The sequence below is a fragment of the Syzygium oleosum genome, unplaced genomic scaffold (genome assembly GCF_021117445.2).
Source record: "Syzygium oleosum isolate NSW1041296 unplaced genomic scaffold, Sole_v2.1 Sole_v2.16, whole genome shotgun sequence".
Taxonomy (NCBI): Eukaryota; Viridiplantae; Streptophyta; class Magnoliopsida; order Myrtales; family Myrtaceae; genus Syzygium; species Syzygium oleosum.
The window spans coordinates 3,589,483-3,613,510 of NW_026607500.1; the positions used below are offsets into that span (position 1 = coordinate 3,589,483).

General features: G+C 40.4%; 2 protein-coding genes across 2 annotated transcripts; one reads left to right on the forward strand and one right to left on the reverse strand.

Annotated features, from left to right (window-relative positions):
- Window positions 1-12,221: 12,221 nt before the first annotated feature.
- LOC115665807 (uncharacterized) lies at window positions 12,222-17,160 on the forward strand. Its single transcript, XM_030587636.2, has 4 exons — window positions 12,222-12,711; window positions 14,514-14,610; window positions 15,111-15,170; window positions 16,734-17,160. Exons 1-4 carry the CDS (start codon window positions 12,305-12,307, stop codon window positions 16,815-16,817), a joined length of 648 nt encoding a protein of 215 aa, XP_030443496.2. The 5' UTR covers window positions 12,222-12,304; the 3' UTR covers window positions 16,818-17,160.
- Window positions 17,161-18,253: 1,093 nt separating this feature from the next.
- On the reverse strand, window positions 18,254-19,224 carry LOC115665808 (fasciclin-like arabinogalactan protein 3). The gene has a single exon (XM_030587637.2). The coding sequence runs from the start codon at window positions 19,207-19,209 to the stop codon at window positions 18,376-18,378; it is 834 nt and encodes a 277-aa protein (XP_030443497.1). The 5' UTR covers window positions 19,210-19,224; the 3' UTR covers window positions 18,254-18,375.
- Window positions 19,225-24,028: the final 4,804 nt, after the last annotated feature.

Below are 24,028 nucleotides of genomic sequence, written 5' to 3' on the forward strand. Positions count from 1 at the left end.
GCCGGCGTCAGCGAGGTTCGCCCGCGGGCGGCGAGGGGCGGCCCTCGCCCAGGCTCGAGCGAGGTCGACCCTCGCCGGCGTCGGCGAGGTCGACCTCGCCGGCGGCGAGGGTCGACCTCGCACGAGTCGGGCGAGGGCCGCCCTTGCTCGCCCAGGGCGAGGCGACCCTCGCCGGCGTCGGCGAGGTCCGCCTCGCACGGGCGAGCGAGGCGACCCTCGCCCGGCGCCGGCGAGGGCGGCCCTCGCCAGACGGGCGAGGGCGACCTCGCCGGCGCCGAGCGAGGGTCGCCCTCGCCGACGCCGGCGAGGGCCGCCTCGCTCTCCGTGCGAGGCGGACCTCGCCGACGCCGGCGAGGGTCGCCCTCGCCTGGGCGAGCGAGGCGGCCTCGCCCGGCTCAGCGAGGTCGACCCTCGCCCGACGCCGGCGAGGGTCGACTCGCTCGAGCCGGGCGAAGGCCGCCTCTCTCGCCGGCGAGGGCGAACCTCGCCCGACGCCGGCGAGGGCCGCCCTCGCCGGATCTGGCGAGGGCCGCCCTCGCTCTACGCCGGCGAGGGCCCCCCTCGCCGGAAAGGAAAAAAAAAGAAAAAAAAAAAAAGAAAAAGCAAAAAAGACGAAAATGCCCATGGACTAAATACATTGGGGTAAATGTGTCACAAAAAGCAAAGTTCGGGGTTTTTGGTGTCACAAAAAAAAGTTCGGGGTAAATGTGTCACAGATGGCAAAGTTTGGGGTTTTTGGTGGTTTTTTCCCTAAGATTTGAATTGGGGAGTAATAATAAAATTAAGGGCTAACTCCACCGAAAATACCAAACTTGTATACTCATGCCACATTTACCTTAGGTTAATTTTTGTGTCACAATCCCAAATCGGTACACACGTGCCACATTTACCCAAATTAATTTTCGTGTCACAAAAAATCTTAAAACCGGTCCACCCATGCCACATTTACCTCGAAAAATTGGGATAAAAGTGGCATGAATGTACCATTTGGAGTAAATGTGGCACTCGTGTACTAATTTGGGATTTTTGTGACACAAAAAAATAATTCGAGATAATTGTGGTACGGATGTACTAGTTTGGAATTTTCGGTCGTATTAACCCTAAAAAATTAAAGCAATCAAATATTGAAGATGGAATAAATTGCATGAGTACAGAAAATTCTTCATATGAGAAACGAAAGAAAGGTAATGTATATGTACATAACCGATTTTTCTAACATTAAACTGAAAAAAATAAATGAAAGGAATATAATTTGTTGGACTTGACAAACTAATTTTCTTCTCGGTATATTAGGTAAATATTGATTGATCAGACCTTCATTACTGCTTGTGCCATTATCCTTCCAAATGTGCATTTGGAGTCATTTGTTTGTCAATCTTGGTATTGAAGATGTGGCAATTTTTTCTTACACTATGAGATCTGCTAATTGCATCCCTTTTTGTTTTGGTCAAAATATGAATAAGTTATCCAATTTGATTTTGAGGCAAATTGAGAGAAGAAAGAGATTTGTTACCCTATTACGCAATTGGATCAATTCATCGATAAGGTATACGATAGCTTTTTCACTCTCTTTTGAACAATGTCACATGAACTTGTCCGTCCTAAAGCATGTACCTATTTGTCAATTTATTGCAGGAAATAAATCATATTAGAAGTGAAATTGCAAAACACCAAAAGTTACAAAAACATTTGTTTTTTTATCTATATATGAATGCCTCAACCAAATTTTTGAAATGACGTCCTACTCTCCTGAAATACGTCACATTAAAGTTTTCTTTTGTAAAAACCGGTTGGATTTACTCATCAAAATATGTTTTTTAATTTCCTCCTAATCAGTAGAAATTGTAAGAGTCTGCTAGTTACGACGAGAATTTCCATACAATTTGAACCTCGAATGGATACATAATTGAGCCTCAAATGATGGATGCATTTTTTTTTTTTGTAACCCGGGAACCCCCCGCACGGCCGACAATCGGAGAGGTAAACCCGGGGTGACGCTAGCGCAGGACCTACCACCATGACGTCACGCTTAAGAATCCCTAACGACAGCGCTGGGATTCGAACTCCTTCCCTTCGTGAGGGGATAATCAAAACTCCCAGTACAAAAGATATACCCTACTTTTGCTACGCAGTCTGATCCATGGTCTTAGAAAGCGCTAATCTATATGCCTCTGAATTCCAAACTCGATCAATTCGTAAAATATTTTGGGGTGCTTAAGCTTGGTAAATGAAAATTCTAGGTGTAAAGTGGGAGATCAATTCATCACTTGACCCGAGAGCACAACAATATAGCAAATTGCAATGAGTAAATACCACAAATGGCAATAGAGAAACCAACATATTATTTAAATTCTTTTAATATAATGGAATCCAAAAGTCACATGTGTAGATCGTTATAATCATGTGCAATGAATAAAGATATATGCCATGGGCCGACGTTCAATTTAATACTCACATAGACACAGATGAACATACTAATCTGATGATATGCAAAGAAGACACCCAGGTGAGTATCTATTTCTTACTCATCACTACTCATGACTTATATTGACTAACAAAGCATCATCACCACTAACATTTGGGGACGGAATAATAATATATCGACTAATGAGGCATCATCATCGCCAACTCGTGGGGGACAAAATTATAAATACATCTTTGTCATGCCACTCTGTCCATCCATCATTAGTAACTTATACATTAGCGATAATAAATACACCATTATACATATGTATGATGATGGCTATTCTACAATATCACATCACAGGCTACACAAGTCATATCGAGCTACACAAGCCACATCATTTTGTGTACGAATCATAGGACTTTATATACTCTCAACCTTGAAAAAACCACTTAACAAATAAAACATTTTTCTTTTCCCAGAGTCTTGTACAAATATACCTATAGGGAAGTTTGCTCTCTGACTAATAGATCATGGTAAAGATCTTCATCATATGATATCATTGACATGCAAATCATGATAACATCATAACAATGTGTGCAATTATACAGTGCGGATATTATCACATTCTTTTCCATACTAACGATAGAAACCAGATATCCATTATCATCATTTGCAAACCAACACTTAATATTCATTAAACAATCATTATTCAATTCAAGAGTTCACGACATTTTCAAATTATATAAGTTTTTGTTTATTGAAAATCAATATGTATTCCAAGCCCCGAGATCAGTTACACATAAGACACTTAGGGCGCAAATGATAACAATTTTGTTTTTGGGAACAATTTCTGGCCAGAGATAATCAATTTATGTTCCCTGGACGAGTTTGATAAAGATACAAAATCTCTGTTCCCGAATAGAAAATTCGTTAAATAACTGCATAAAATTTCTATTCCCTAGAACTTGAAAAAGAGGAAGAATGCCTAAAGTGTCATACAATCTAAGATTGCAAACGTAATATAGGCTAGGAAAAAGTTGCATAAACTCCATGATCAGGGAAAAAAATGTAAACCATTACTAAAAACAGAAGCAAGGAGGAGAATAATTGGATCCATTTCATTCTTAGTGAAAAGGACCAATAGGGAAAAGGGTAGTCCATGATGGCTTTTCTATTGAAGGTTAGGAAGTGCTCTTTGGTCAAGACAAGGATGATAAGCAATGGTGAAGTGGCTAGAAAAGACACAGACAAACAGATGCTTGAGAGCGATGTTAAGTGAATGAAGATCAAGTGCAAATGGAGAACTGAGAAAGGTGAAGACGTGATCCAAAAAGGGTGATGTGTCTCTGTGTAGGTTTGCTTTTCCTCTCATTTTTCTCTATGCGAATGTCCTATCATAAAGTTACAGAGAACATCTAGGTATTTATGAACAACTCATAGGGTTGCTAATACTCTAAAATAGAGATGAATGCTAAATGTACTTAATAAAAAGGAATGACTAGACGAAATGACCTGACGCTATGAGTTGGTCCGATGATGGACCGAGCAAGTTACCGCACCACATCCATAGAACCAATTTGAGAAACTCATTTGTTTCCAAATAGTAGATAATTAATTTTTGTAAACTCCCACGGATCTGGAATCCAGGAAGATCCCCAATTTACGAAGCGTTGCAAGGTTGACACTTTGGTTGATGTGATCATCACGAAAAAAAGGTTCATTGATCATGGATATCCCTTTTTTTGGTCTGATAAAAGAAAAGGGACATGATGATTCAATAAAAAAGTTGAATCCCCTTAGTCATTTTGCTTGATTGGCAATTTTAGAGAGTTTCTCCTCTCTGTCTCTCCCATTGATGATCTCATTAAATATCTTTATAACCCTTCACGCACCATTTCATCATTCTATTCGTAACTTCTTTTGATTTAGGTAATAATCTTTTTAAATCCATATAGAAAAGAATATTTTGGATCTATAATGCAAGGAAGAAAACATATCGTGACATTAAAAAAAAGTATATATCTATTGTATCGAGTATCTTATATATTCAAAATGTCATTTATCGATTTATATTTATATAAGTAAAGTTTTTATACATAAAATTTCGAGTAATACACCAACCTAACCCTAGATTTAGTAGATTCGGAAATAATCCCCAAAATAAAGCTAGGGAAGCATACAAAAGAACGAAATAGATGGAAAATTATCCAAAAAATCCTAAACCTATTGCATTTTTACCAATTTATTCCTAAACATTTTAATTGTGCCCTCACCAGATTTGGCGAGGGTGGCCCTCGCCTAAGGGTAGTGATTGTTGGCTATCAACAAGGTCCGATGATGGCTGGCGGAGGCAAAAAGAAAATAGAAAAAAAAAAGAGAAAACAAAAAAAGTAAAAAGTAAAGAAGGAAAAGAGAATAGAATAAAAGAAATTTGAAAAAAAATATTAAAATATCATTAAAAATTATCCATGTCAGTGTCGGCCGTGCCCTATGAGAGAAAGGGAGAATGCACGCGAGAGAGAGGGAGTGAGAGATGAGAAGAGTTTTTATTTTTATTTTTGTTTCAGAAATAAAGAAGTAGATATTTATGTTCTAAGCCTATTTCTAGGCTAAAAATTAATCTCGAAAATATAAAATGAAATTAAATTATCAAACGGATTCTTATTCCAAACCTGTTCCCAGGAACAAAAAAAAAAAAACAGAATGATTATTATGTGCGCTCTTAGCTTTCTTATTTCACCTTGTATAACCATGTACATGTCTCAAAGAATATCAACATAGGAATTCCTTCATAATAATGCATCAATACATAGTACATTGATCTCTTAATGCTTTTCATATAATAAAGTGAGCTCTTAAAAATCATATGTGCCATAATCAAATAAACTAGCTAATGACATTCATTTGCTTTTTGATGCATATGATCATCTTATTAACATTATATACATGTCCCGGATTTTGTAAAATTACCAAAACAACCAATATTTCAAAATAGTTTAGCAATTAAGTCCAAATTTTGACTAGACGGAGAAATTGTCTAGATTAGACAATTAATTATATAATCAACTAAAAACCTGTCATCACAAGCATCCTTAACATCATAACAGTCCCCATAATTTTTAGTCTTAGGATATGGGACCTCTAACTTTTTAAAATTACAAAATAGCCCGTATTCTCCAATACTTAGAATTTTTACCGGAATTTAATAAGTGCACTAAAAGTTCAAAACTTGTTGCGAAAGTGAAATTAAGCCATAAAATTTTTAAAAAGTGCAGTTTAGTCCTAAAACTTGTCATGAAAGTACAATTGAGTCCTTTTGTTAAGACATGACTTTTTTTATTATTATTTTCTCTCTCTTACGTGGCGATGACGTGGCAAAACATGAAACATAAGGCTAAAACGACATCGTTTAAGTCAAAATCTAATTTTTCAATAAATTTATATTTAAATTTTATTAGAAAATAAGCAAAATACAAAAAAGAGAGGAAAAAAAGGAAGTAGTGTTGCCGCCCCCACCAATGCTGGCCCTTCCTAGGGATGGTAGGGTAGCGACAGCGGCAGCGAGGGCTGCCCTCGATTGTCTCTTCCTCTTCTTTTTGATTATTTTGAACTTTTGCTTATTTTAAATATAATTTAAATAAAATATATATGAAAAATCAGAATTTGATCAATATGACTCGTTTTAGCCATGTCAACACCAAATAGGAGAGAGAAAATAACAAAAAAAAACAACGTTAACATTTTTCGTTAGTCAAATTGGACGAAGTTAGGGGAAGGGCTTGATTGCACTAATTTGATAAATTTTAGGACTTAATTGTACTTTCGTGACAAGTTTTAAGACTTTTAGTGCATTGATCTGATTCCTTTAACTAATCTAACTTAATCACTACCTAGCAAACATTTTAATTATTAAATTTTCATTGTTCATAAAGAAACTTATACTCTATGAATTTATGTTTTTGCCCTTGTATTGCATAAAATTACTATTTTACCCTAAACATGCATAGTTTCATCTCTCCCACACTTTTGCTCATTAAAGGCAATCAAAATGCTCTTGAAATCACTCGACCGTATTTTTATTCATGAAAACAAGTCATGATGACTCATACATATAGTTTTGCCTCATAACAAATTACATGGCATCAACACACATTATTTTGATCTTGAATCAATGAAGCAATAATTAATGAAGCAAAATCATCTAAAATCACTCATACATATAGTCTTGCCTCTTATTATCTCTTAATGTTATAACTAATTCCTTTTAATAACATGGATCTATAACATTATTCATACTTTAAGCTAAAATCAAACAAGGATCAAGAGTACCAGGTGGATCAACCCACTTTATCTCCTAGAGATTTACTTACCTTGGATGGAAAGCTTTGAGTGAACATAAAGCTTCATCCACCTTAAAAACAAGCGATATAGTCTTGAATTAACACTATTTAGAAAAATCAAACACCTAATCTAGCAATATTGAGGTGACTGAAGCTTTGAGGGAGAAAAGTCTTACCTCAAAGATGGTTGATTAAGAAAGATGGTAATTCTTAGCTAGCTTCACTTGTGCTAATTCTTGGCTGGCTTCACTTGTGCTGGTGTTGTGAATATGTCCAAGTGGAGACTTTTCAAACTTGGGCTCTTTGGATGCATAAAATTCGAGTGTGGAATTGGGTGGAATAATTGAAGATGATGGTATTAGAGAGGATAAAGGTGGAAGTCAAGGTCACATCAAGGAAATGAGAAAGAAGTTTCCCATTTAGATATTTTAGGCATTAACTAACCAAGGTTAATTTATGTCGCGCATGATCGCATGTGATGTTAAAATATGTGGTTGGAAATTGAGGAGATGTGGCAAAATGAATAAGTGAAAAGTGGCTAACTTGAGTTGGCAAAACTTGTGATAAATAGCGAAAAGAGGGCCTAATTCCAAAAAAAACCCCAAACTTTACATTTTGTCCCAATTATACCTTGAACTTTTTTTTGTCTCAAGAAAAACCTCAAACTTTTCTCCGAGTCCCAAATCTACCCTACCGTTATAACTCCATCCAATTAACGTCAGAAAAAAAAAAAAAAAAAAAAACAGAACCAGCGGCTGCGGCGCGGCCAAGCCTTCGCCGGTGGCCGCCGCCACAGCCGCCGAGAAGGAGCGGCGGCCCTCGCCGCCCTCCCCAGATCGGGGCCGCAGCCCTCGCCGGCGACTCGCCGGGGCCGGCGAGGGTCGCCGACCTTCGGGAAGGCCCGGGCGAGGCCGCCGACCCTGTGCGAGGCCTCACCCGGGGTCGCCCACCCTAGGCGAGGCCTCGCTCGGGCCTTCCCGAGCCGGCGACCCTCGCCGCCCGGCGAGTTGCCGGCGAGGTCGCGCCTCCCCGGATCGAGGGCCGGGACCCTCGCGGCGACTCGCCCGGGTCGGCGAGGGTCGCCGGCCGGAAGGCCCGGGCGAGGTCGCCGGCCGGGAAGGCCCAGGCGAGGCCTCGCCTGTGGCCGTGACCCAGGCGAGGTCTGCAGCCCCGATCCGGGGAGGGCGCGACCCTCGCCCCAGATCGGGGTTGCGAGACCGCCGGCGACTCGCCCGGGCGTGGCGAGGGTCGCCGGCCCTTCGGAAGGCCCGGGCGAGGGCCGCCGACCCCAGGCGAGGCCTCGCCTGGGCCTTCCCGAAGGCCTAGGCGAGGGCCGCCGCTCCTTCCCGGCGGCTGTGGCGGCGGCCACCGGCGAAGGCTTGGCCACGCCGCAGTTGCTGGTTCTGTTTTTTTTTTTTTTTTTTTTCTGACGTTAATTGGACGGAGTTATAACGGTAGGGTAGATTTGGGATTCGGAGAAAAGTTTGAGGTTTTTCTTGAGACAAAAAAAAGTTCAGGGTATAATTGGGACAAAATATAAAGTTTGGGGTTTTTTTTGGAATTAGGCCGCGAAAAGAGTAGCTAGTAAGTTATGTCTATGAGAGAGAGGGAGGGAAAGAAAGAAGGTGATTGAAAAATGTAGTAGATCTTAACGGCCATGATGTATACATCAATTGAATTTTGTGTGACTTGAAAATATTTTTGGGCATTTTCAATGTATAGCAATCATGCTAATGGTGTTTTACTGTAATTTCGACATGGAATATTATATCCAATGTAATAAATAAGAGGAAATTCATTGACAAATGTGCACAATCATGTATATGCATCTCTATACTATATGTTGATGCTTGTTTGTTGAGATAAATCTTTGATATAATGTGACCCGCAAGTTTACAATGGATTGTGTTCGTGAAATAATGTTTAAATCTTACACAAATGGGTAATATCTAAGGTTTCGTTTGTTTCGCAAAAAATAAATGATTTGAAAAATTTTGTTCCTAAAAACGATCGTTTGTATAGTTCACAAAAATAACGAAAAATATTTTTATCATCAAGGAAAATGTTTAGATATAAGATTCCGTTGGTAATGAAAAGAAATTTTAAATCAATTATTTCAAACGATACAAGTGATCAGTTTTAGAAAAATATTTTTTAAATCATTTATTTTTCTCGAAACAAATAGAGTAGGCAAGTCATTTAATATAAGTTAGGGCACTTTAAAGTCTCCTATAATTACAGCTTGTGAGGTCATTCCCAGTAAATGCTCATTCCTACTATGGGGATTACTTCCCATGAGTCGAAGCAAACTCCGATTCCATTACTACCTTATTAGAAGACGAAAACCTTTTTGTTTTTGGGTATTTTGATGTTAATAACGTTACCATTCATTACACCAAAAAACATTACCATTCAACTTTTGGTCACAACCCAAATATAAGAAAAGAACGGCCATTCAATTCCAACACCATCCATCTCTTACAACCAACACATATCACTCAAAATGTCGATTAAATTTTCTTTTCTTTTCATTTCATTTCATTTTACAAAACATAAACTTGTTTGACTCGCGATAAGACATTAAAGTTGTATCAATCAAAATGTTGATCAGACATTAAAGTTGTATATAGTTGTCTCTTGATCAGTTCAGGGACAAAACGAGGTGTCAAACTTTGCAGAAGATCGCATCTTGTGACGAGTCATCAATGCGTTGATTTCTGAGTCGTGTGATGCTTTTAAGTCTCTAGAGCTATCTTTAAAGAAAAGATGGCATAAATGGTCTCTGAACTTTGGTTCAATGTGCAATGTCGTCTCTGAACTTTTAATTTGTTCAATATGATCTATGAACTTGGGTCTAATGCACAATGTTGTCCCTAAAATTTTAATTTGTTGAATATGGTATCTGAAGATTGGATCTATGGTCCCTGAATTTTTAAACATTTTCATATTGTCTATGAATTATATTGAACATTTACCAATAGTTCAAGGACCACATCGAACAAATTAAAAATTCAGGGGTGACATTATAAATTGGACCAAATTTCAGCAAGCACATTGCACAAATTAAAAGTTCATAGACCATTTATGCTTTACCTCTTTTATCTAGTAAGAGCCAATTGGCAAAGAGTTGACGGATCCAACACCTGTCACATGCTTGCGGTTGCTATTTCACAATAGGACCACCCGACTCTCTCCGTCTCGCTATTTTAAATCTCTAGACTTAAACCCGTTCCCTTAAACTTAATTCTACGTGTAGCGACATTCTCTAACGGTATCAAGTCCAGCAAAAAAGAACATGAAAATGACCTCGGTAATATCTATCGTTCAACTTCAAAACACAACATTGGATTCACCAAGACCACTGAATCATCCCGATCAATGACGAAGTTGGTTGTCATGGTCACTGGGGCTTGTTCTCCTTTCTTCATGCTCATTGCTCTGTCGAGGGCTCTTCTTCTTAAAAGTTAAAGAAATTCTTCAGCGTAGTGACTAACACAGGAGAGCTCTAGTTTGATGGTCAATTTGTGAGGAGACTTAGGCTGTGTTTGGGGGGAAGTAAGGAAAATGGGATGAATGAAAATTTGGGTGGAAAATCAAAAAGAATTTGAAATTGTTTTTATAAGATTGTGGAGGGAAATTTGAAATTTGAGTAAATTTGATCCCATTTTCTCTTTCTCCTCTATAATTGCTGTTATTTTATTTTGGGAAAATGACAGAAATGTTTTTTGAACTTCAGTCCAATGTGCAATGTGGTCCATAAACTTTTAATTTGTTCAATATGGTCCATGAACTTTCGTCCAATCTGCGATGTGGTCCATGAACTTTTAATTTGTTTAACGTGATCCACGAGCTTTTGATACATGTTCAACTTAGTCCCTAAACTACATGAAGATATTCAGAAGCTCATGGATCACATTGAACAAATTCAAAGTTTATGGATGACATTGCACGTTAGACGAAAATTCAAGGATCACATTGAACATACTATAAGTTCATGACCCACATTACATATTGATCCAAAATTCAGAGACCATTTGTGTCGTTTCCCCTCTTATCTTTTCCGATTAAGAATATACCCTTTCAAAATTTTCCCGATTGGCCACATTTGTATCCGCAGAATATTTTAGTTGAAAAGGAAAGTGTACCCTTCATTAAGTCAAATGTCAGAAACGTGGGATTCACACTTTTACTTTTCACTTTTGGAATACAAAAAGTTTTTTTGAATTTCATTAATAATTGAAAATTACAAATATCCTCGTCCATTTTGTTATAGATGAATCTAAATATGTTGATTTGAATACGTAATCTTTGCTTGGTGGCTCATTTTTTAAGGAGATTTTAGATTTGGGTAATTTTTTTTTTTACAAATGCGTTGATTGTGTGCGAAAGGCTTGAACATGTGGAGATCTTTATGTGCAAAGAAGACGATGAGTTCCTTTCTCATGTTTGGTCCATAAGGTTTAATAAGTTTTAGTTAGCCAACCATGATCAAAATCGTTCGTCCATCATTGTCAGTTGCAAGATTAATTTGGTGGAATCCATTGGTCGTAGACCTTGAATTGGAGTTTGAAAAAGTCAATTAATTTTTTTTATTTTATCCCGCATCAGCAAATCGACGGATTAAGATTATCTTTTATGAGCGTATTCTGCACTTTTTCTGAGAAGGGTAATTGATTTTAGGATTAATACCACGAAAAACATCAAACTGTTACAGGTATAATAAATTTACCTCAAATTAATCTTTTGACCACAAAAAACTCAAACTACTACACCTATAACAAATTTGTCCTCCGTCAGATTCCGTTAAGTTTTACCATCAAACTGCCGAGTTGGATGACACGTTAGGGTTTTACGCTCCGTTTGTCACGGGTGTACTAATTTGCGATTTTTTGTGATATTAATCAAATGTAACGGCAACTAACGGAGGGTAAATTTGTTACAAATATACCAGTTTAGAGTTTTAAGTGGTCAAAAAATAAATCTGGAGTAAATTTGTTACAGGTATACTGGTTTGAGATTTTTTGTGATATTAATCCTGAAAAAGAAATCTCGCATGATTTTCGATGATATTAAATATTAAAAAAACGCCGAGGAAAATAAAAAAAAAGGACAACACGGGGTAATTTTTAATCCATTTATTTTCAATCGACGTGGATATAATTTGCGAAATCAACGACTAAAATGCAGAAACAAGGCTCAAAAAGCCGATCGAGACGTCCAAAAAATTGCACACGCACCACCACCATCGCTCGATGCGTGGAAATTGGAATCGGAATCGGACGGTCAGGATCACCAGTCCCCCGGGCTCGGCGAATCGGTGCCGTCCGTTCGAATCCCGCCCCCGTTTCCGGATCGATGCGCGGGAGTTGCATAGCGCAGCGGCGAAGCAGCAGCAGCAGCAGCAGCAGCAGCAGCACAAAAGCGACTGTCAACCTCCTCCCCAAAAGGCATATCATCACAGCGCGAGAGAGTTCTAGAGAGAGAGAGAGAGTTTTAGAGAGAGAGAGAGAGAGTGAGTGTTGTAGAGAGAGAGAGAGAGAGATTCTTCCCTCCATCCATGGCGCCGAGGAAGCGTAAGGGCGGAGCTGCGGCCGCGGCGGAGGAGGAGAAGCCGCCCGCGGTCACCACTACCACCACCACCACCACCACCACCGTCGCCGCCGCCGCCGTTGTCTTCTCGAGGAGGGTGACCCGCAGCTCGGCGAGGGGGGCGGCGGCGGCCGGGGGGCCGAGGGCCGACTCGGTGCCGGGGCCGGCGGCGGCCAAGAAGGCCAAGGGGGCCGGGAGGAGGAGGAAGAAGGCGGCGAAGGGGGAGGAGGATGTCGCCGGAGGAGGAGCCGAGGGCGGGGAGGGGGAGGAACGGGAGGAGAAGGAGGAGGAGAGAGCTGAGGACGGCGAGCTGGAGGAAGCGGAGGCTGGCGGAGCTATGGACGCCAAGGCCAAGACCGTCGTCATCGAGCACTGGTGACGCTCCTCTCTCTCTGTCTCTCCGTCTCTCTCTCTCTCTCTCTCTCTGTCTCTCTGTCTCTTTCTGTTTCTGCTTTTTCTTTCTTTTGCGAGAGGAAAGGAATGAAACATTGGGAGGTAGGTCGGCGTTTGCGGGTCTGTTGTGTCTTGGCGATGCAGTTTCTTTGGGGTTTATTTCACGTTACTGAGACCAAAAGAAGAAAAGCAATAGCCCTTTCGATGTTGTGTTGAGTGGGTTGAAGAGGGTGAACCATTTGTCGGGACCTTTTTCGTTGTTTCAGAACGAAACGCCCATGATACTGCTAGAAAGCAGCTCTGAAGCGACTTCGCAGAAAAGGAGGAAAAAAGAAGCATGTTTGAGAGCCCAGCGGTTTCCTTTTGCTCTGGTGTGCGAGAATGGCAGGACAATGATAACCCTGATGAGAAATGCTAGCATTTTATGGCGGTCTTTTGGGAAAATTCTTACTCTCTTTGTTGGTGTGACCAATCTATGTGTTTGGAAAAGGGAGGTGAGAAGAAGTTTCCTTCTCTTTTTAGAGAAAAAGGCGGTCTAAGAGAAATGTTAGGGAGAGGTTTTTGCCATAATCTTTTGATTCATTTCCATGAAGGTCGGAGAAGTCAACAATGGTGATTGGAGTGTGGTAATGACTGTTATGGTTACTCTGCTGTCCACATTCCTCCATTTCTTATTTGATTTTGCCCTCATTTGTCACTATCGAAGGAAGGAAGATAATGTTCTTACATTTTTTCGCCATTTGTCTCCGTTGCCCTCGAATTCTTCTCTTTCCCTTTCTTTTTACCTTGTGGCATAGTTGATTTGGGGAAACCGAACTGGAAGTGGAATCATGAGTCCGGCTTAATTCCCTTTCCATTAGTTTGGCGTGGTCTTTTTTCTAGCAAGAATGGTCATCTCTATGGGAATTTCCTTTGGTTTTTGTAGCTGGCGTGTACAATCTTGAGCGATAAGGCTCGAGCAGAATACGTTTCCCAGTCCATCTTTTCTTTTCTCTCCCACGTACTTTTTGAAGGGTTTACACTGATTTTCCTTCATTTGGATATGCACATTATCCTTTTGTTTTTAAATCACAATCAAGCATAGAAAAAGCACTCAAGCCATTCGATTCCCCTTTCTATTCCATTCCTATCTCATTCCATTCCATTGTACTAAAACTGCTGTTTTTGTTAAGAGCTACTTTATAATCAGAGTATGATGAAACAGGGAACTAGAACTGTGTACTTATATTGAACATTTTATCCGTCTTTATATCGTACTATTGTTATAAGTAGATTAGTGCTACTATTGGTTCAGTGCTGGAGATTCTCGATATCTTGCTTGCCGTCCTTGTACAATGGAGATAGCAAATTGCTTTTTCAGCTTTCATGTATTTCCATTATGGTTTTCAGCTTAGCGGTTGTTTGGTGTTGCTTTTTGTTCCCTGAGATTTGGGTGTGATCTATCGTAGCACTTAAATATATTTATGTTGCTGCGAAGAAAAAAAGAGAATTGAACCATTTGTTATAATTTTCTCTCAAAACGATAAAATTTAAACGGCTAGAAAACAGAATAAGATCTTCATCTGGATTCTCATTTTGATGAGCTTATATGACTTGATCAATTGACAGAGAAATTTTTAACTGGGTTTAAGTATGTTGTGAGTATTTAGTGCTGTACTGAAGTCGGCTACTAATCATTTTGAAGCTCCCTTTCATGATAATGCCACCGAGATATCTCTTTTTCAAATTTGTAATAGGGATAAAGAAATTACCATTTTTTCTTACCTAGTTTTTTTCTTGTGTAGCAAACAATGCAATTCCTTCAAGACAAGGGCTATTCAAGTGAAGAATGGCTTGGAGAAAGGTGTGCCTGGCATCATTGTTGTGGTCAACCCAGATAAGGTGAGCATGAGTATGCTATATAGGGAGGTAATCTCGCCCCCTTTGTTTTATTTCCACATGTCAGGGGATTGGAGCTGTTCTAAACATGATTTGACTAAGCAAAGATCCCTGCACAGAACTAATACCGAATTTTTCAATGAAGTGCGCTCTCCAAATCGATGATGGGTTGTGACCATTATGTTGATTGTATTCTCTTGGAGGAAATCTATTTCAAAGAAAAAGTGTGGATGGCTTGTTATTGCTAATAATGTGAAACTACTGCAGTCAGTGTCATCCAAAGTAAAATACTATAACACTGACCTTAAATGTTTTATGTACTAGGTAGTATGTTTTATTATGTACCGCTCCTTGATCAGTCGGAAAGCATTTTAGAACATCCTTTATTTAATTTTGTAACAACGCTGTCACTCGCCCATAGGTATAGTGAACTTTCAGTGAGAGTTGTTATTTTACTAAGATCTGTTAGCTAAACTTTTATCTTTTTTTTTTTTTTTGTACAGCCTAGAAGAGGTTGCTTTGAAATACGAGAGGAAGGTGGTGACAAATTCATCAGCCTATTGGTTAGTGCTTTGACATTATTTTTATTAATGGCTTTATTTCCCTTTGCCATTTGATCCATAAGCTTAAACCCACGAGACTACTTCCCTTTTTTATTGCATTTGTGAGAAATCTTGGCACCTATCTTGTCAGAAACGGCAGAGCGAAAGAGATGAGAAATGCTGTGAATAGATGATTGAATTTTGTCCATTCTTCCGGGTAAGGTAGAAAAAAGGATGGCTTGACCTACGTCCGAGGATGTAAATATGGTACTCGGTTATCAGATAGCTCAGAAATAATTCGCTGGTGGAAAGTACTTCCACTTTTTGTGGATTTGAGCTTTTCAGGAACAAATATTACGAGTACAAGTCTCTGATAAATCTCAAAGTGTGCCTTTACTTTAAGATTTGCACTTAGTTTACAAAACAAATTAAGTCCTGTCCTACAAAGTGAATTTGTCTATATGAATCCTATTATGCCATTGTACTTGATTCTTTGTTGTATCCTTTGTAAGCTCTACAAGTTTCATATCTTTTATGATTGTCTCCTTCCACGTCCTTGTAGGTCTTTCCCTGCCCCATCTAACTAGTATTGCCATCCCTTGCTTCCTTCTTCTCACTGGAGCATCTGTAGGAATTCGTTTGACATGACCAAACTATCTTAAACAATCTTTTCTCATCTTATCCTCAATTGGAGCAACACATTTTTTCTTCGATAGAATTATTTCTAGTTGTCTTTTCTCATATGCCTGCATATTCAACGAAGCATTCTCATCTCCGGTACACTCATTTTTGCACATGTTGGTGTTTATAAAGCACGCTTTTGTTTGAACCATACAACTTGTTAGAGTGCACGACCAATAGATCTTTCCATCACACACTACAAGATATATGGTTACCGGAATGATTATCAGATGCAACGTACATATGCTCCCTCCTTTCACTTTGTTGCCAAGGTTTGCATAACCTGTGACAGCAAGTAAGTATATGGTGTGTGTATAATACTTTCCTAGGTTACTGACAGCGTGGGTCGTGCCCAGACATTGGATGGACCTACATGAGAACTTGGAATTTCCCTTCTCTAAATTGGCTATTAAATGGTAGGGGAATAATTTCATTGAGGATATTGTTAATGAGTACCCCAAGGCCACTAGTTAAGACTACTAAAAATAATAATAGTGGATATGAATGCTTTTTGAAAATGGAGCAATAACTCATTTAAAAAATATCACCTACTTAGACATGGATGTTTCAAAAACACAACTAATGACCCTTAATAGGTGCCCTATCCTTTAACATATTCCTTTCTTCTAAATCTATGGTTGGATGCTCTTGAGTGCAGCCTGGTAGCATAGTTGTTAATGCCTTATCAGTCTGCCGTTAACAAGTTTCTTATGAGATCATGTGATTTTCTTTTTTGTTTACTAAACATAATGATAATGATCTTAACTGTAGTACTTTCATTATGGTATTAACCCTTACTCTCTTTTGATTTTGCTGGTACCATCCAATCTATGAAAGATTGTGATCCATTTTATTCCTCGCTCAGATGTGTATACTTGACCTCACTGTATTACATGAGTGCAGGACATGAAACGACCATTTGGCCCCATGAAGGCGCTTGACATGGACAAGGTGATATTGGACATAATCGACAAGGTCAAAGCCTGAAGTAACTTTGCTCAAGAGGGAATTTTGTCTAGATGGAAGATTTCACCCCGAAGTTTGTTGGCTCTTTTTGATCGGCAGCAATCGTAGTGTTCACCCCTAATTTGATGCCATGGAGGGCATGGATGGAACTGCTAGGATAGGGTTAGTCTTTTCGACTGTGTCTTTGAATAGCTATAGAACGTGCATACTAGTCAGGAAATTACCAACTTGAGGTTGAGACTCTACTTTAGTTGCATCAATCTTACAAGGAAACTTGTCCTTCATTACTCCTCAAACTATCTTTTAGATAGTTGAGATAATTGGGCCTTCTGCTTAATTGATTGTGGATGTCTTCTGATTCTAATCTCTTTCCTTGTGGGTCTGCTTGGAAGTTGGAAGCTGGCCTCTTCACTTTAAATGCTACAGCAACTGTGCTTTTGCGTCACTATTTATTTGTCACGATCCAGGATTCTGCTGCATCTCTCGTGGAAAGAATGAATAGAGATTCCTTTGTCGTGGTCCTTTTAGGTACTATTGATAATGTTATGCGTAGTCTGCCTCACTGGTTGCTGCAGTTACATGGATGTGGAAAGCATGTTTGCTGTGGCCTCCTTGAGGTGAGTTCTGTATTGAGATCAGAAGGATTTGCTGTTGAGAATTGCTTGATAGATTCGAAAGAAAGATTGATGCATTAAAACAGATCCAACAGCAATTCTCAACAGCAAATCCTTTAGATTGATGCAGCAATTCTAAAGAAGGATTTGCTGTTGAGAATTGGTTTTGAAATTGGGTATTGTTAACTACTACTGCCCTTGGCTACTTGTTTAATGTAGGAATAAGCGCGTTGGAAGTTTTACAATTTGTCACAAAAGTGTAATTGAGTTTTAAGATTTTCAAAATGTGCAATCAAGCCTTTAAACTTGTTAAATTGGTGCAATTAGTAAATTGGTACAATTAGGTCCTTCCTCTTAAGTTTTTGATTATTTTTTATTTTCTATGTGGTACGTCCAAATCTTATTTTTTTAACCTAAATTTTATTTAAAGTAAATTTAAAATAAGCTAAATCTAAAAGAGAAAGGACACGAAAAGAAGAAAAAAAGAGAACTTACGAATTAGGTTTGCTACATCTTTGGCCTTAAACTTACAAACTAGGCGAAGTTCTTGTATGAAGGTGATAATCTCTTTTCCTACAAATAATGGATCATACAGGTTTTACTGTTATTACCGTAATCAGCAATCAGCATGCCTCTTTTACACCTAAGACGCGATTCGAAATAGAGCAGCATGTGAATTAGCGAGATGGGTTTGCATGTGTGAAATATAACTTCTCCTTTCCTATTCTCTCATCTACCATTGTGAGTCGTCCATGGTTAGTTTTGTTTCTTGTAATTGTTGTTTCGTGCCCGAAGAGGGCGAGAGAGACTTCCGAGAATAACGGGGTGGCGGGACGATGGAGCTTGATTAGAATTGTACAGTCCTTCATTGTGTGAATGTCAGGATTCTGCTGCAATTGGACAAGTAAAAGAGCTATATTGTATACATTTGTTTTGAAAAAGCTTAACGGAACCGGGCTACAAATTTACGCCACGACCGCTGACAACAAACCCATCACAATGCCCACACCGACGTGCGAAGCCACTCGAGAGCTTGAAGATTTTGCGGGAGCTGGTGCGTCTGCATCTGCATCTGAAGCGGGTGCTGGGGGAGAGCTGGCCGGTGTGTCTGATTCCGGTGCATCGGCGGGAGCATCTGCGGCTGGTTCTTCGGCAGCTGGAGCTTCTGATGATTCGGGTGTCTCGGCCACAACCGGGGCCTTGGCGGGGCTTGAAGTGGGGGCCTTCTTGGGCGTTGCTGCTGGTGAAGCGGACGGCGTGGTGGCGTTAGCCATGTCAATTCCTGGTGCAATTATGGGCGAGCTAACCTGAAGGACCGAGATGTTATAGGGCTGAGCAGCCACGGCCTTCACGAGCTTGGCATCTAGGCCCGCTCCTTTCACTGCGGACCCAAACACGATATCTCCACCGTTCAGTTTGGTCACGTTCAAGAACCCTTGCTGGTTCACGGCGGTTCCACTGGTCTGGTACAATGTGGTGAGCAGGGTAGATTTCTTCGATAGGTCTTGGAGCTTATCGACATCATAATAGTCGAGAACGACGTGTGAGCTCAGGATCCTCTTGAGGACATCCAAGGGCTTCCCCGAAATGCTGCCAATGGCCGAGTTATCGACGGCGAGGACTGTGATGGTCCGCCTGTGGTTGATTTGTTCGTAGAGCTTGGCTTGGTTTAGAAACTCATTGAAAGTGCTGAATTGCGGGTACTGGCCGAGGAGCCTGGTGATGTTGAAGGCGCTGGCGGCTGAGGAAGAGAGGATGAAAACTGCAAAGAAGAGGGAAGCCAAAGCCTTGGAATTCATCTTTGCAGCCTTCTTTTCTGATGCTGGATGTCCAAAAACCCGTTGAGAGACTGTTGAGCTTGGAAGCTTTATAAAGATGGGATTGTTATGAAGGAGATCAGGAGTTCTCCAGAGGTTTTTGATGGGTAAGAGTGATTTTCTCCTTCCCTCCCCATTCCAAAATAGGCTTTGCCATTCTGGAATATCTGGTGCAGATGATGGTGTCTCTAAATATGGATCGATTCTGGCTGAACTTGTTCTAACAGATAAATTACTGGCAGATAGGTAAAATTTGGCACAAATCTGTTGCTGGGTATTGCATCAAGATGTTCTCATCTGCATCTTGATGTGGATGCATGATCAGTTCATGGGGGAGTGGTTGCTGATGCAGACCGAGTCTAGTCTACGATCCGTCCGTAAATATGGGTAATAATAGTAAGGGTTAACTGCGAAACCCTTGTGAAAAGAAAGAAGATGCAAATAATTTGTAAGAGTTCCATTTTCAAAGGCCTTTCTTGTCTGAACTCTATTCTAAGTTTTGAGTAATTTCAATTGTACCTTGGACTTCAATATCTGTTTCAGTTCTTCCCAATTCATAGTCCTTGAGACAGAAATGTGAACGTGTCTATTGGATCTAGCAGTGCTAACAGTTCTGATTCCTGAAGACCAGATCAATAGGCACTGCTCTTGATTTTCATTCGATCTTATCTATTGATAGACCCGTTAAATGGATGGGTCGAGTAAAAAATGATCCGACCCAAATTGATCCATATTTTCATGATAAATTATCTAAGCTAAGGAAAACGGAAAAAGAAATAGCATTGAAATCTAATTTTATCGAATTGCCTCTTAGGACCAATAATTGTCTCAAAATGTACAATATACACACATCGTTTGACCAAGTAAATAAGAGTCAAGAAAAAAAGCATTTCACAAACCCATGTACCGAAGAATAAATTGGAAATCGTCTTTCTTTTCTTTAGTTTATTTTATAAGATAAAAAGACCGTTTTAACCCGTTGCCATGTAATACAAATTCACTGACCCATGTCCGACTTATATTGTTAAGAGACTTCCATATTTAACCAAATTTAGGGAAATTTATACTCAAAATGAAGTGAGAGTGCGGAGTGAGTGAGTGCGATTTTGAATGATGACGAAAGAGAGTTATAGATGTGAGTTGAGTTTAAGTAAGTTGTGGACCCATCTAATACCCATATTATTTTAGGCTTTACTATTCTAAACCCATTTATGACTCATTTATTATTTATAACTAATATATATAACAATTAAGCTCATTAAATATAAAATTAATAAATAAGTTTATGATTTATTTTGACGGGAACTATTTATTAGTCGTAAAGGAAGACCTAAAGAAAAGGGGTTTTGGAGCATAAGTACATTAGCGGAGGTTGCATGTTGTCGATCCATCCCGGCTTAATCGGGTACTGTCTTATCTGAAACTGTAACTGAGATGTTTTTAAGTCTGTATACGGATCTTGGGTCGCTTCAAGTTCTTTGCATGTGTGGTGTCAGAGACTTTTTGTGCTTGGATTTGGAGCCCATTTTAGTGCTTAATTTTGTGTGCATCAAATTCAAATTTCAAAATTCACTTGAATTCAAGCTAAAAAAAAAATGAAATTTCAAAATTCACTTCAGGGCCAAAAATAAAATGGAAAAAATAGGAGAAAAACAAGAAAAAGGGCTCGAAATAAAAATAACAAAGAAGAAAAAATCAAATAAATCAAAGCGAGAGATAGGGTGCGCATGACAATCATTCTGTGCGCGGGAACTATTTCTACTCAGAAATGATTCTTTTTTATTCTGTGCCCGGAAACAATTTCTGAGCATTTGAAGGCGTTTGGTAACTATCCAAAATTTCTATTCCTGGGATAGAAAAGAACAGAAATACGTTTGGTAACTACACAAAATTTCTTTTTATTAATAATATTTTAATATTTTTTTTCTTTTTTTTTTCTTTCTACCCTTCCCTTCTTTGGCCATGGCCGGTCGCCGGCGCCAGCGACCGGCCACAGGCCAGGGCGTCGCGGCCCTTACCGCCGCCTTATGTCATGCCCCGTACCCCACGAAGCGATAACATCCCACTTACAGGTCGAATTTGTTACGACGTCCCAGGATGCGTCGCCGACCCAACACCCAACACACAGAGAAACATTTCACATGCGGAAGCGACGTATATATATACACCTGTACAATTTTACAAGACAACCAAGGATAGCATAATATCAAAAACCAATATGATTCACAACTCATACATTTCATTACCACAAAATATACACAGTATTCATGTTTACACCAAATGCATTTATAAAGGCCAAAATGGGTCAACAACCACCAATCATTAGAAGGTACGAGGCCCTGCGATCAAACACCATATCTAGCCGGGGCTTCTCCCAAAACGTGTCGGCACACCTGCCATCCTTAAAGCTGGGGGTCTGAAAAGATGGGTTTTAAACAACTATGAGACGAATCTCAGTAAGTAAAAACCTCTAAACCGAAACTAGGCTAACATGCACCTCTTGACAGGCAAACCAAGCACACACTGCATAACAATTTCAATCAATTGACCTAGGGCCCTCTGGCCCAAATCGAGTATACAACTGACCCTGCAGGTTAGGCATTTTATATAAATCACGGCACATACGCGACACACTGGTCACACATACGCCATACGCATGCTCATGCCTCAAGTGTCTATCTCACACACGAATCACCGGCACGCACATTAGCCACATACTCTGGCACACATTTGCCATGCTTATGAATTCCTCAAATCATGTACTCTGGCACACGTCTCATTTTAACAATTTATAAACCGACCCGAAGGCCACGGCTCGAAGGCTCACAACACTCCGCGGCCCGCGCCGAAGCGCATTTCCGGCCCAGTGTCTCTAGCCTACTCCAAAATGCATGAGGCGCAACACCGATCTCCTTACGGACCAACGCCGTCTTCCGGACAAGCCGGGCATCGTCCTGCTTCAAAGTGCATGAGGACGGCATGACCCGAAGGCCAATAAGTGATCACACGGCACACTGCCAATTTTATCTAAGCCCCGCGTAAACACATCCGGGCATTTAGGGTGATCACACATGCTCATGCCAAGCACGCAAACTTGCACACTTTTCTTCTCATGCCCATTCTCGGCATACGTAATGCTTGACCATGCAAAATGAGCAATCAATTTCAATCACGAGCACATAACTCAACAAAATCAATACGTGCTCAATTTATGCCACACGTGCCCAATTGACATGCTAACAAGCCAAACACATAATTCACATTTTCGAGAACCATAATTCACGCCAATCAATGGTCAATCGCACACCGCATTAATCGGTCACACAACCATGCGGCTTGGCATCACGGAATTAACATCTTTTTAACACGAATCAGCCAACAATCAGCTCATTTAGGCACAATTTACAATTACCCAATTGAATTCCTAAATTGACCAAATCAGTCAAGTTAGATTCTATAAAAAGGACAGCTACAAGACAGCTCAATTTAGGGCATTATCACCTCCTAATTAACTCCTTTAACTCCCACATACACCACAAACTCATCCGATAATAATCAGCCCATAATTTATTTAAACAAGGCATAGTCGGGAAAATTTCAATCAAACTCCCCAAATTGTCCAATTAATCCTCAACATGGCAAGGATCCATACAAATCTCAACTTAGTCAAAATGATCAAATTCGGATCTAGAATGGACAGCCACCAAACAGCCACGCTAGGGCATCGATTCACCTCATAATAAACTCAATTAACTTCCATAAACACCACAAAATCATCCGATAATTATCAGCCCTTAATTAAACCTAATCCTAACTTAATTAACCTCAAAAATCATCTAAACCCATCTAGAGAGGCAAAATAGTCCTAATCATGGTTTAGGAATTTATACTCACAGCTTCGAGCTCAACTAAACAACGGGGAACGGGTGGCCAATTGCCGGCGTACGGCGGAATCGGCGGCGGCGTCCCAGCTGTCCGGCGAGTCCTTCACGCCGGCGGTCTCGGCTTGGCTGGTCCGGCGGTCCTTGGCCGGACGGGAGAGAAAGAGAAAGAGACGGTGAGGGAGAGAGAGACGGTGGCGATGACTGGGGGTGAGCGGCGGCGAACAGCGGCCGGCGGTGCTCCTCCGGCGGCGGCTCACGGCGAGAGGAAGAGAAAGAGAGGGAGATTTCGGGAGAGAGGGGGAGAGGAGAGAGAGATGGCCGGGAGAAAATGGGGGAGGAAAGAGAGAAGAACAAATTTATTAATGGGTCAAAGAGATTTGACCAACATTTCCAAAATTCCACTTTTGCCCTTGAAAACTTGGCCCATATTCATCTCTATCCAATAATTGAGGGGCACTTTGGTCATTTGCTAGGTTGAATTATTGGGCTGAAATGAACATAAATTAATCCCCAAAATGCCTCAAAATTCGGAACACCCAAAATAGCCTAGGGGCAAAACGGTCATTTTTCCGGTCCCGGGTCGAAATTCCATTTTTCGCCCGTACCAACCCCAAATGTGTGTGGCCACTCAAAAATGGTGTCAGCCACGCAAAATAGTCACTTACGCCCCCAGAAATCGACGTCGTGGTCCAGAGGGGCAAAATCGTAATTTTTTTACTTCCAGGCCGAAATTCCATTTTTCGACCGTAACTACTCCAAATATGCGTGGCCAACATAATATGACGTCAGATTAGCAAAAATAGTTGTACAAGCCCTCGAAAATCGGCACCGAAGTCTGGGTCCAATTTCGTGACCAAAACTCGCTCATTTTCCAATTTTAGGGTCTCTCATTAACGGGCGGCTGTTTAGGGTTTACG

Excerpts from the sequence above, each read along its gene's own strand:
- LOC115665808 (XM_030587637.2), bottom strand. The coding sequence starts at position 19,209 with ATGAATTCCAAGGCTTTGGCTTCCCTCTTCTTTGCAGTTTTCATCCTC.
- LOC115665807 (XM_030587636.2), top strand. The coding sequence starts at position 12,305 with ATGGCGCCGAGGAAGCGTAAGGGCGGAGCTGCGGCCGCGGCGGAGGAG. Across the intron at positions 14,611-15,110 it reads TTGTGGTCAACCCAGATAAG|CCTAGAAGAGGTTGCTTTGA; the intron begins GTGAGCATGAGT and ends TTTTTTGTACAG. Across the intron at positions 15,171-16,733 it reads ACAAATTCATCAGCCTATTG|GACATGAAACGACCATTTGG; the intron begins GTTAGTGCTTTG and ends ACATGAGTGCAG.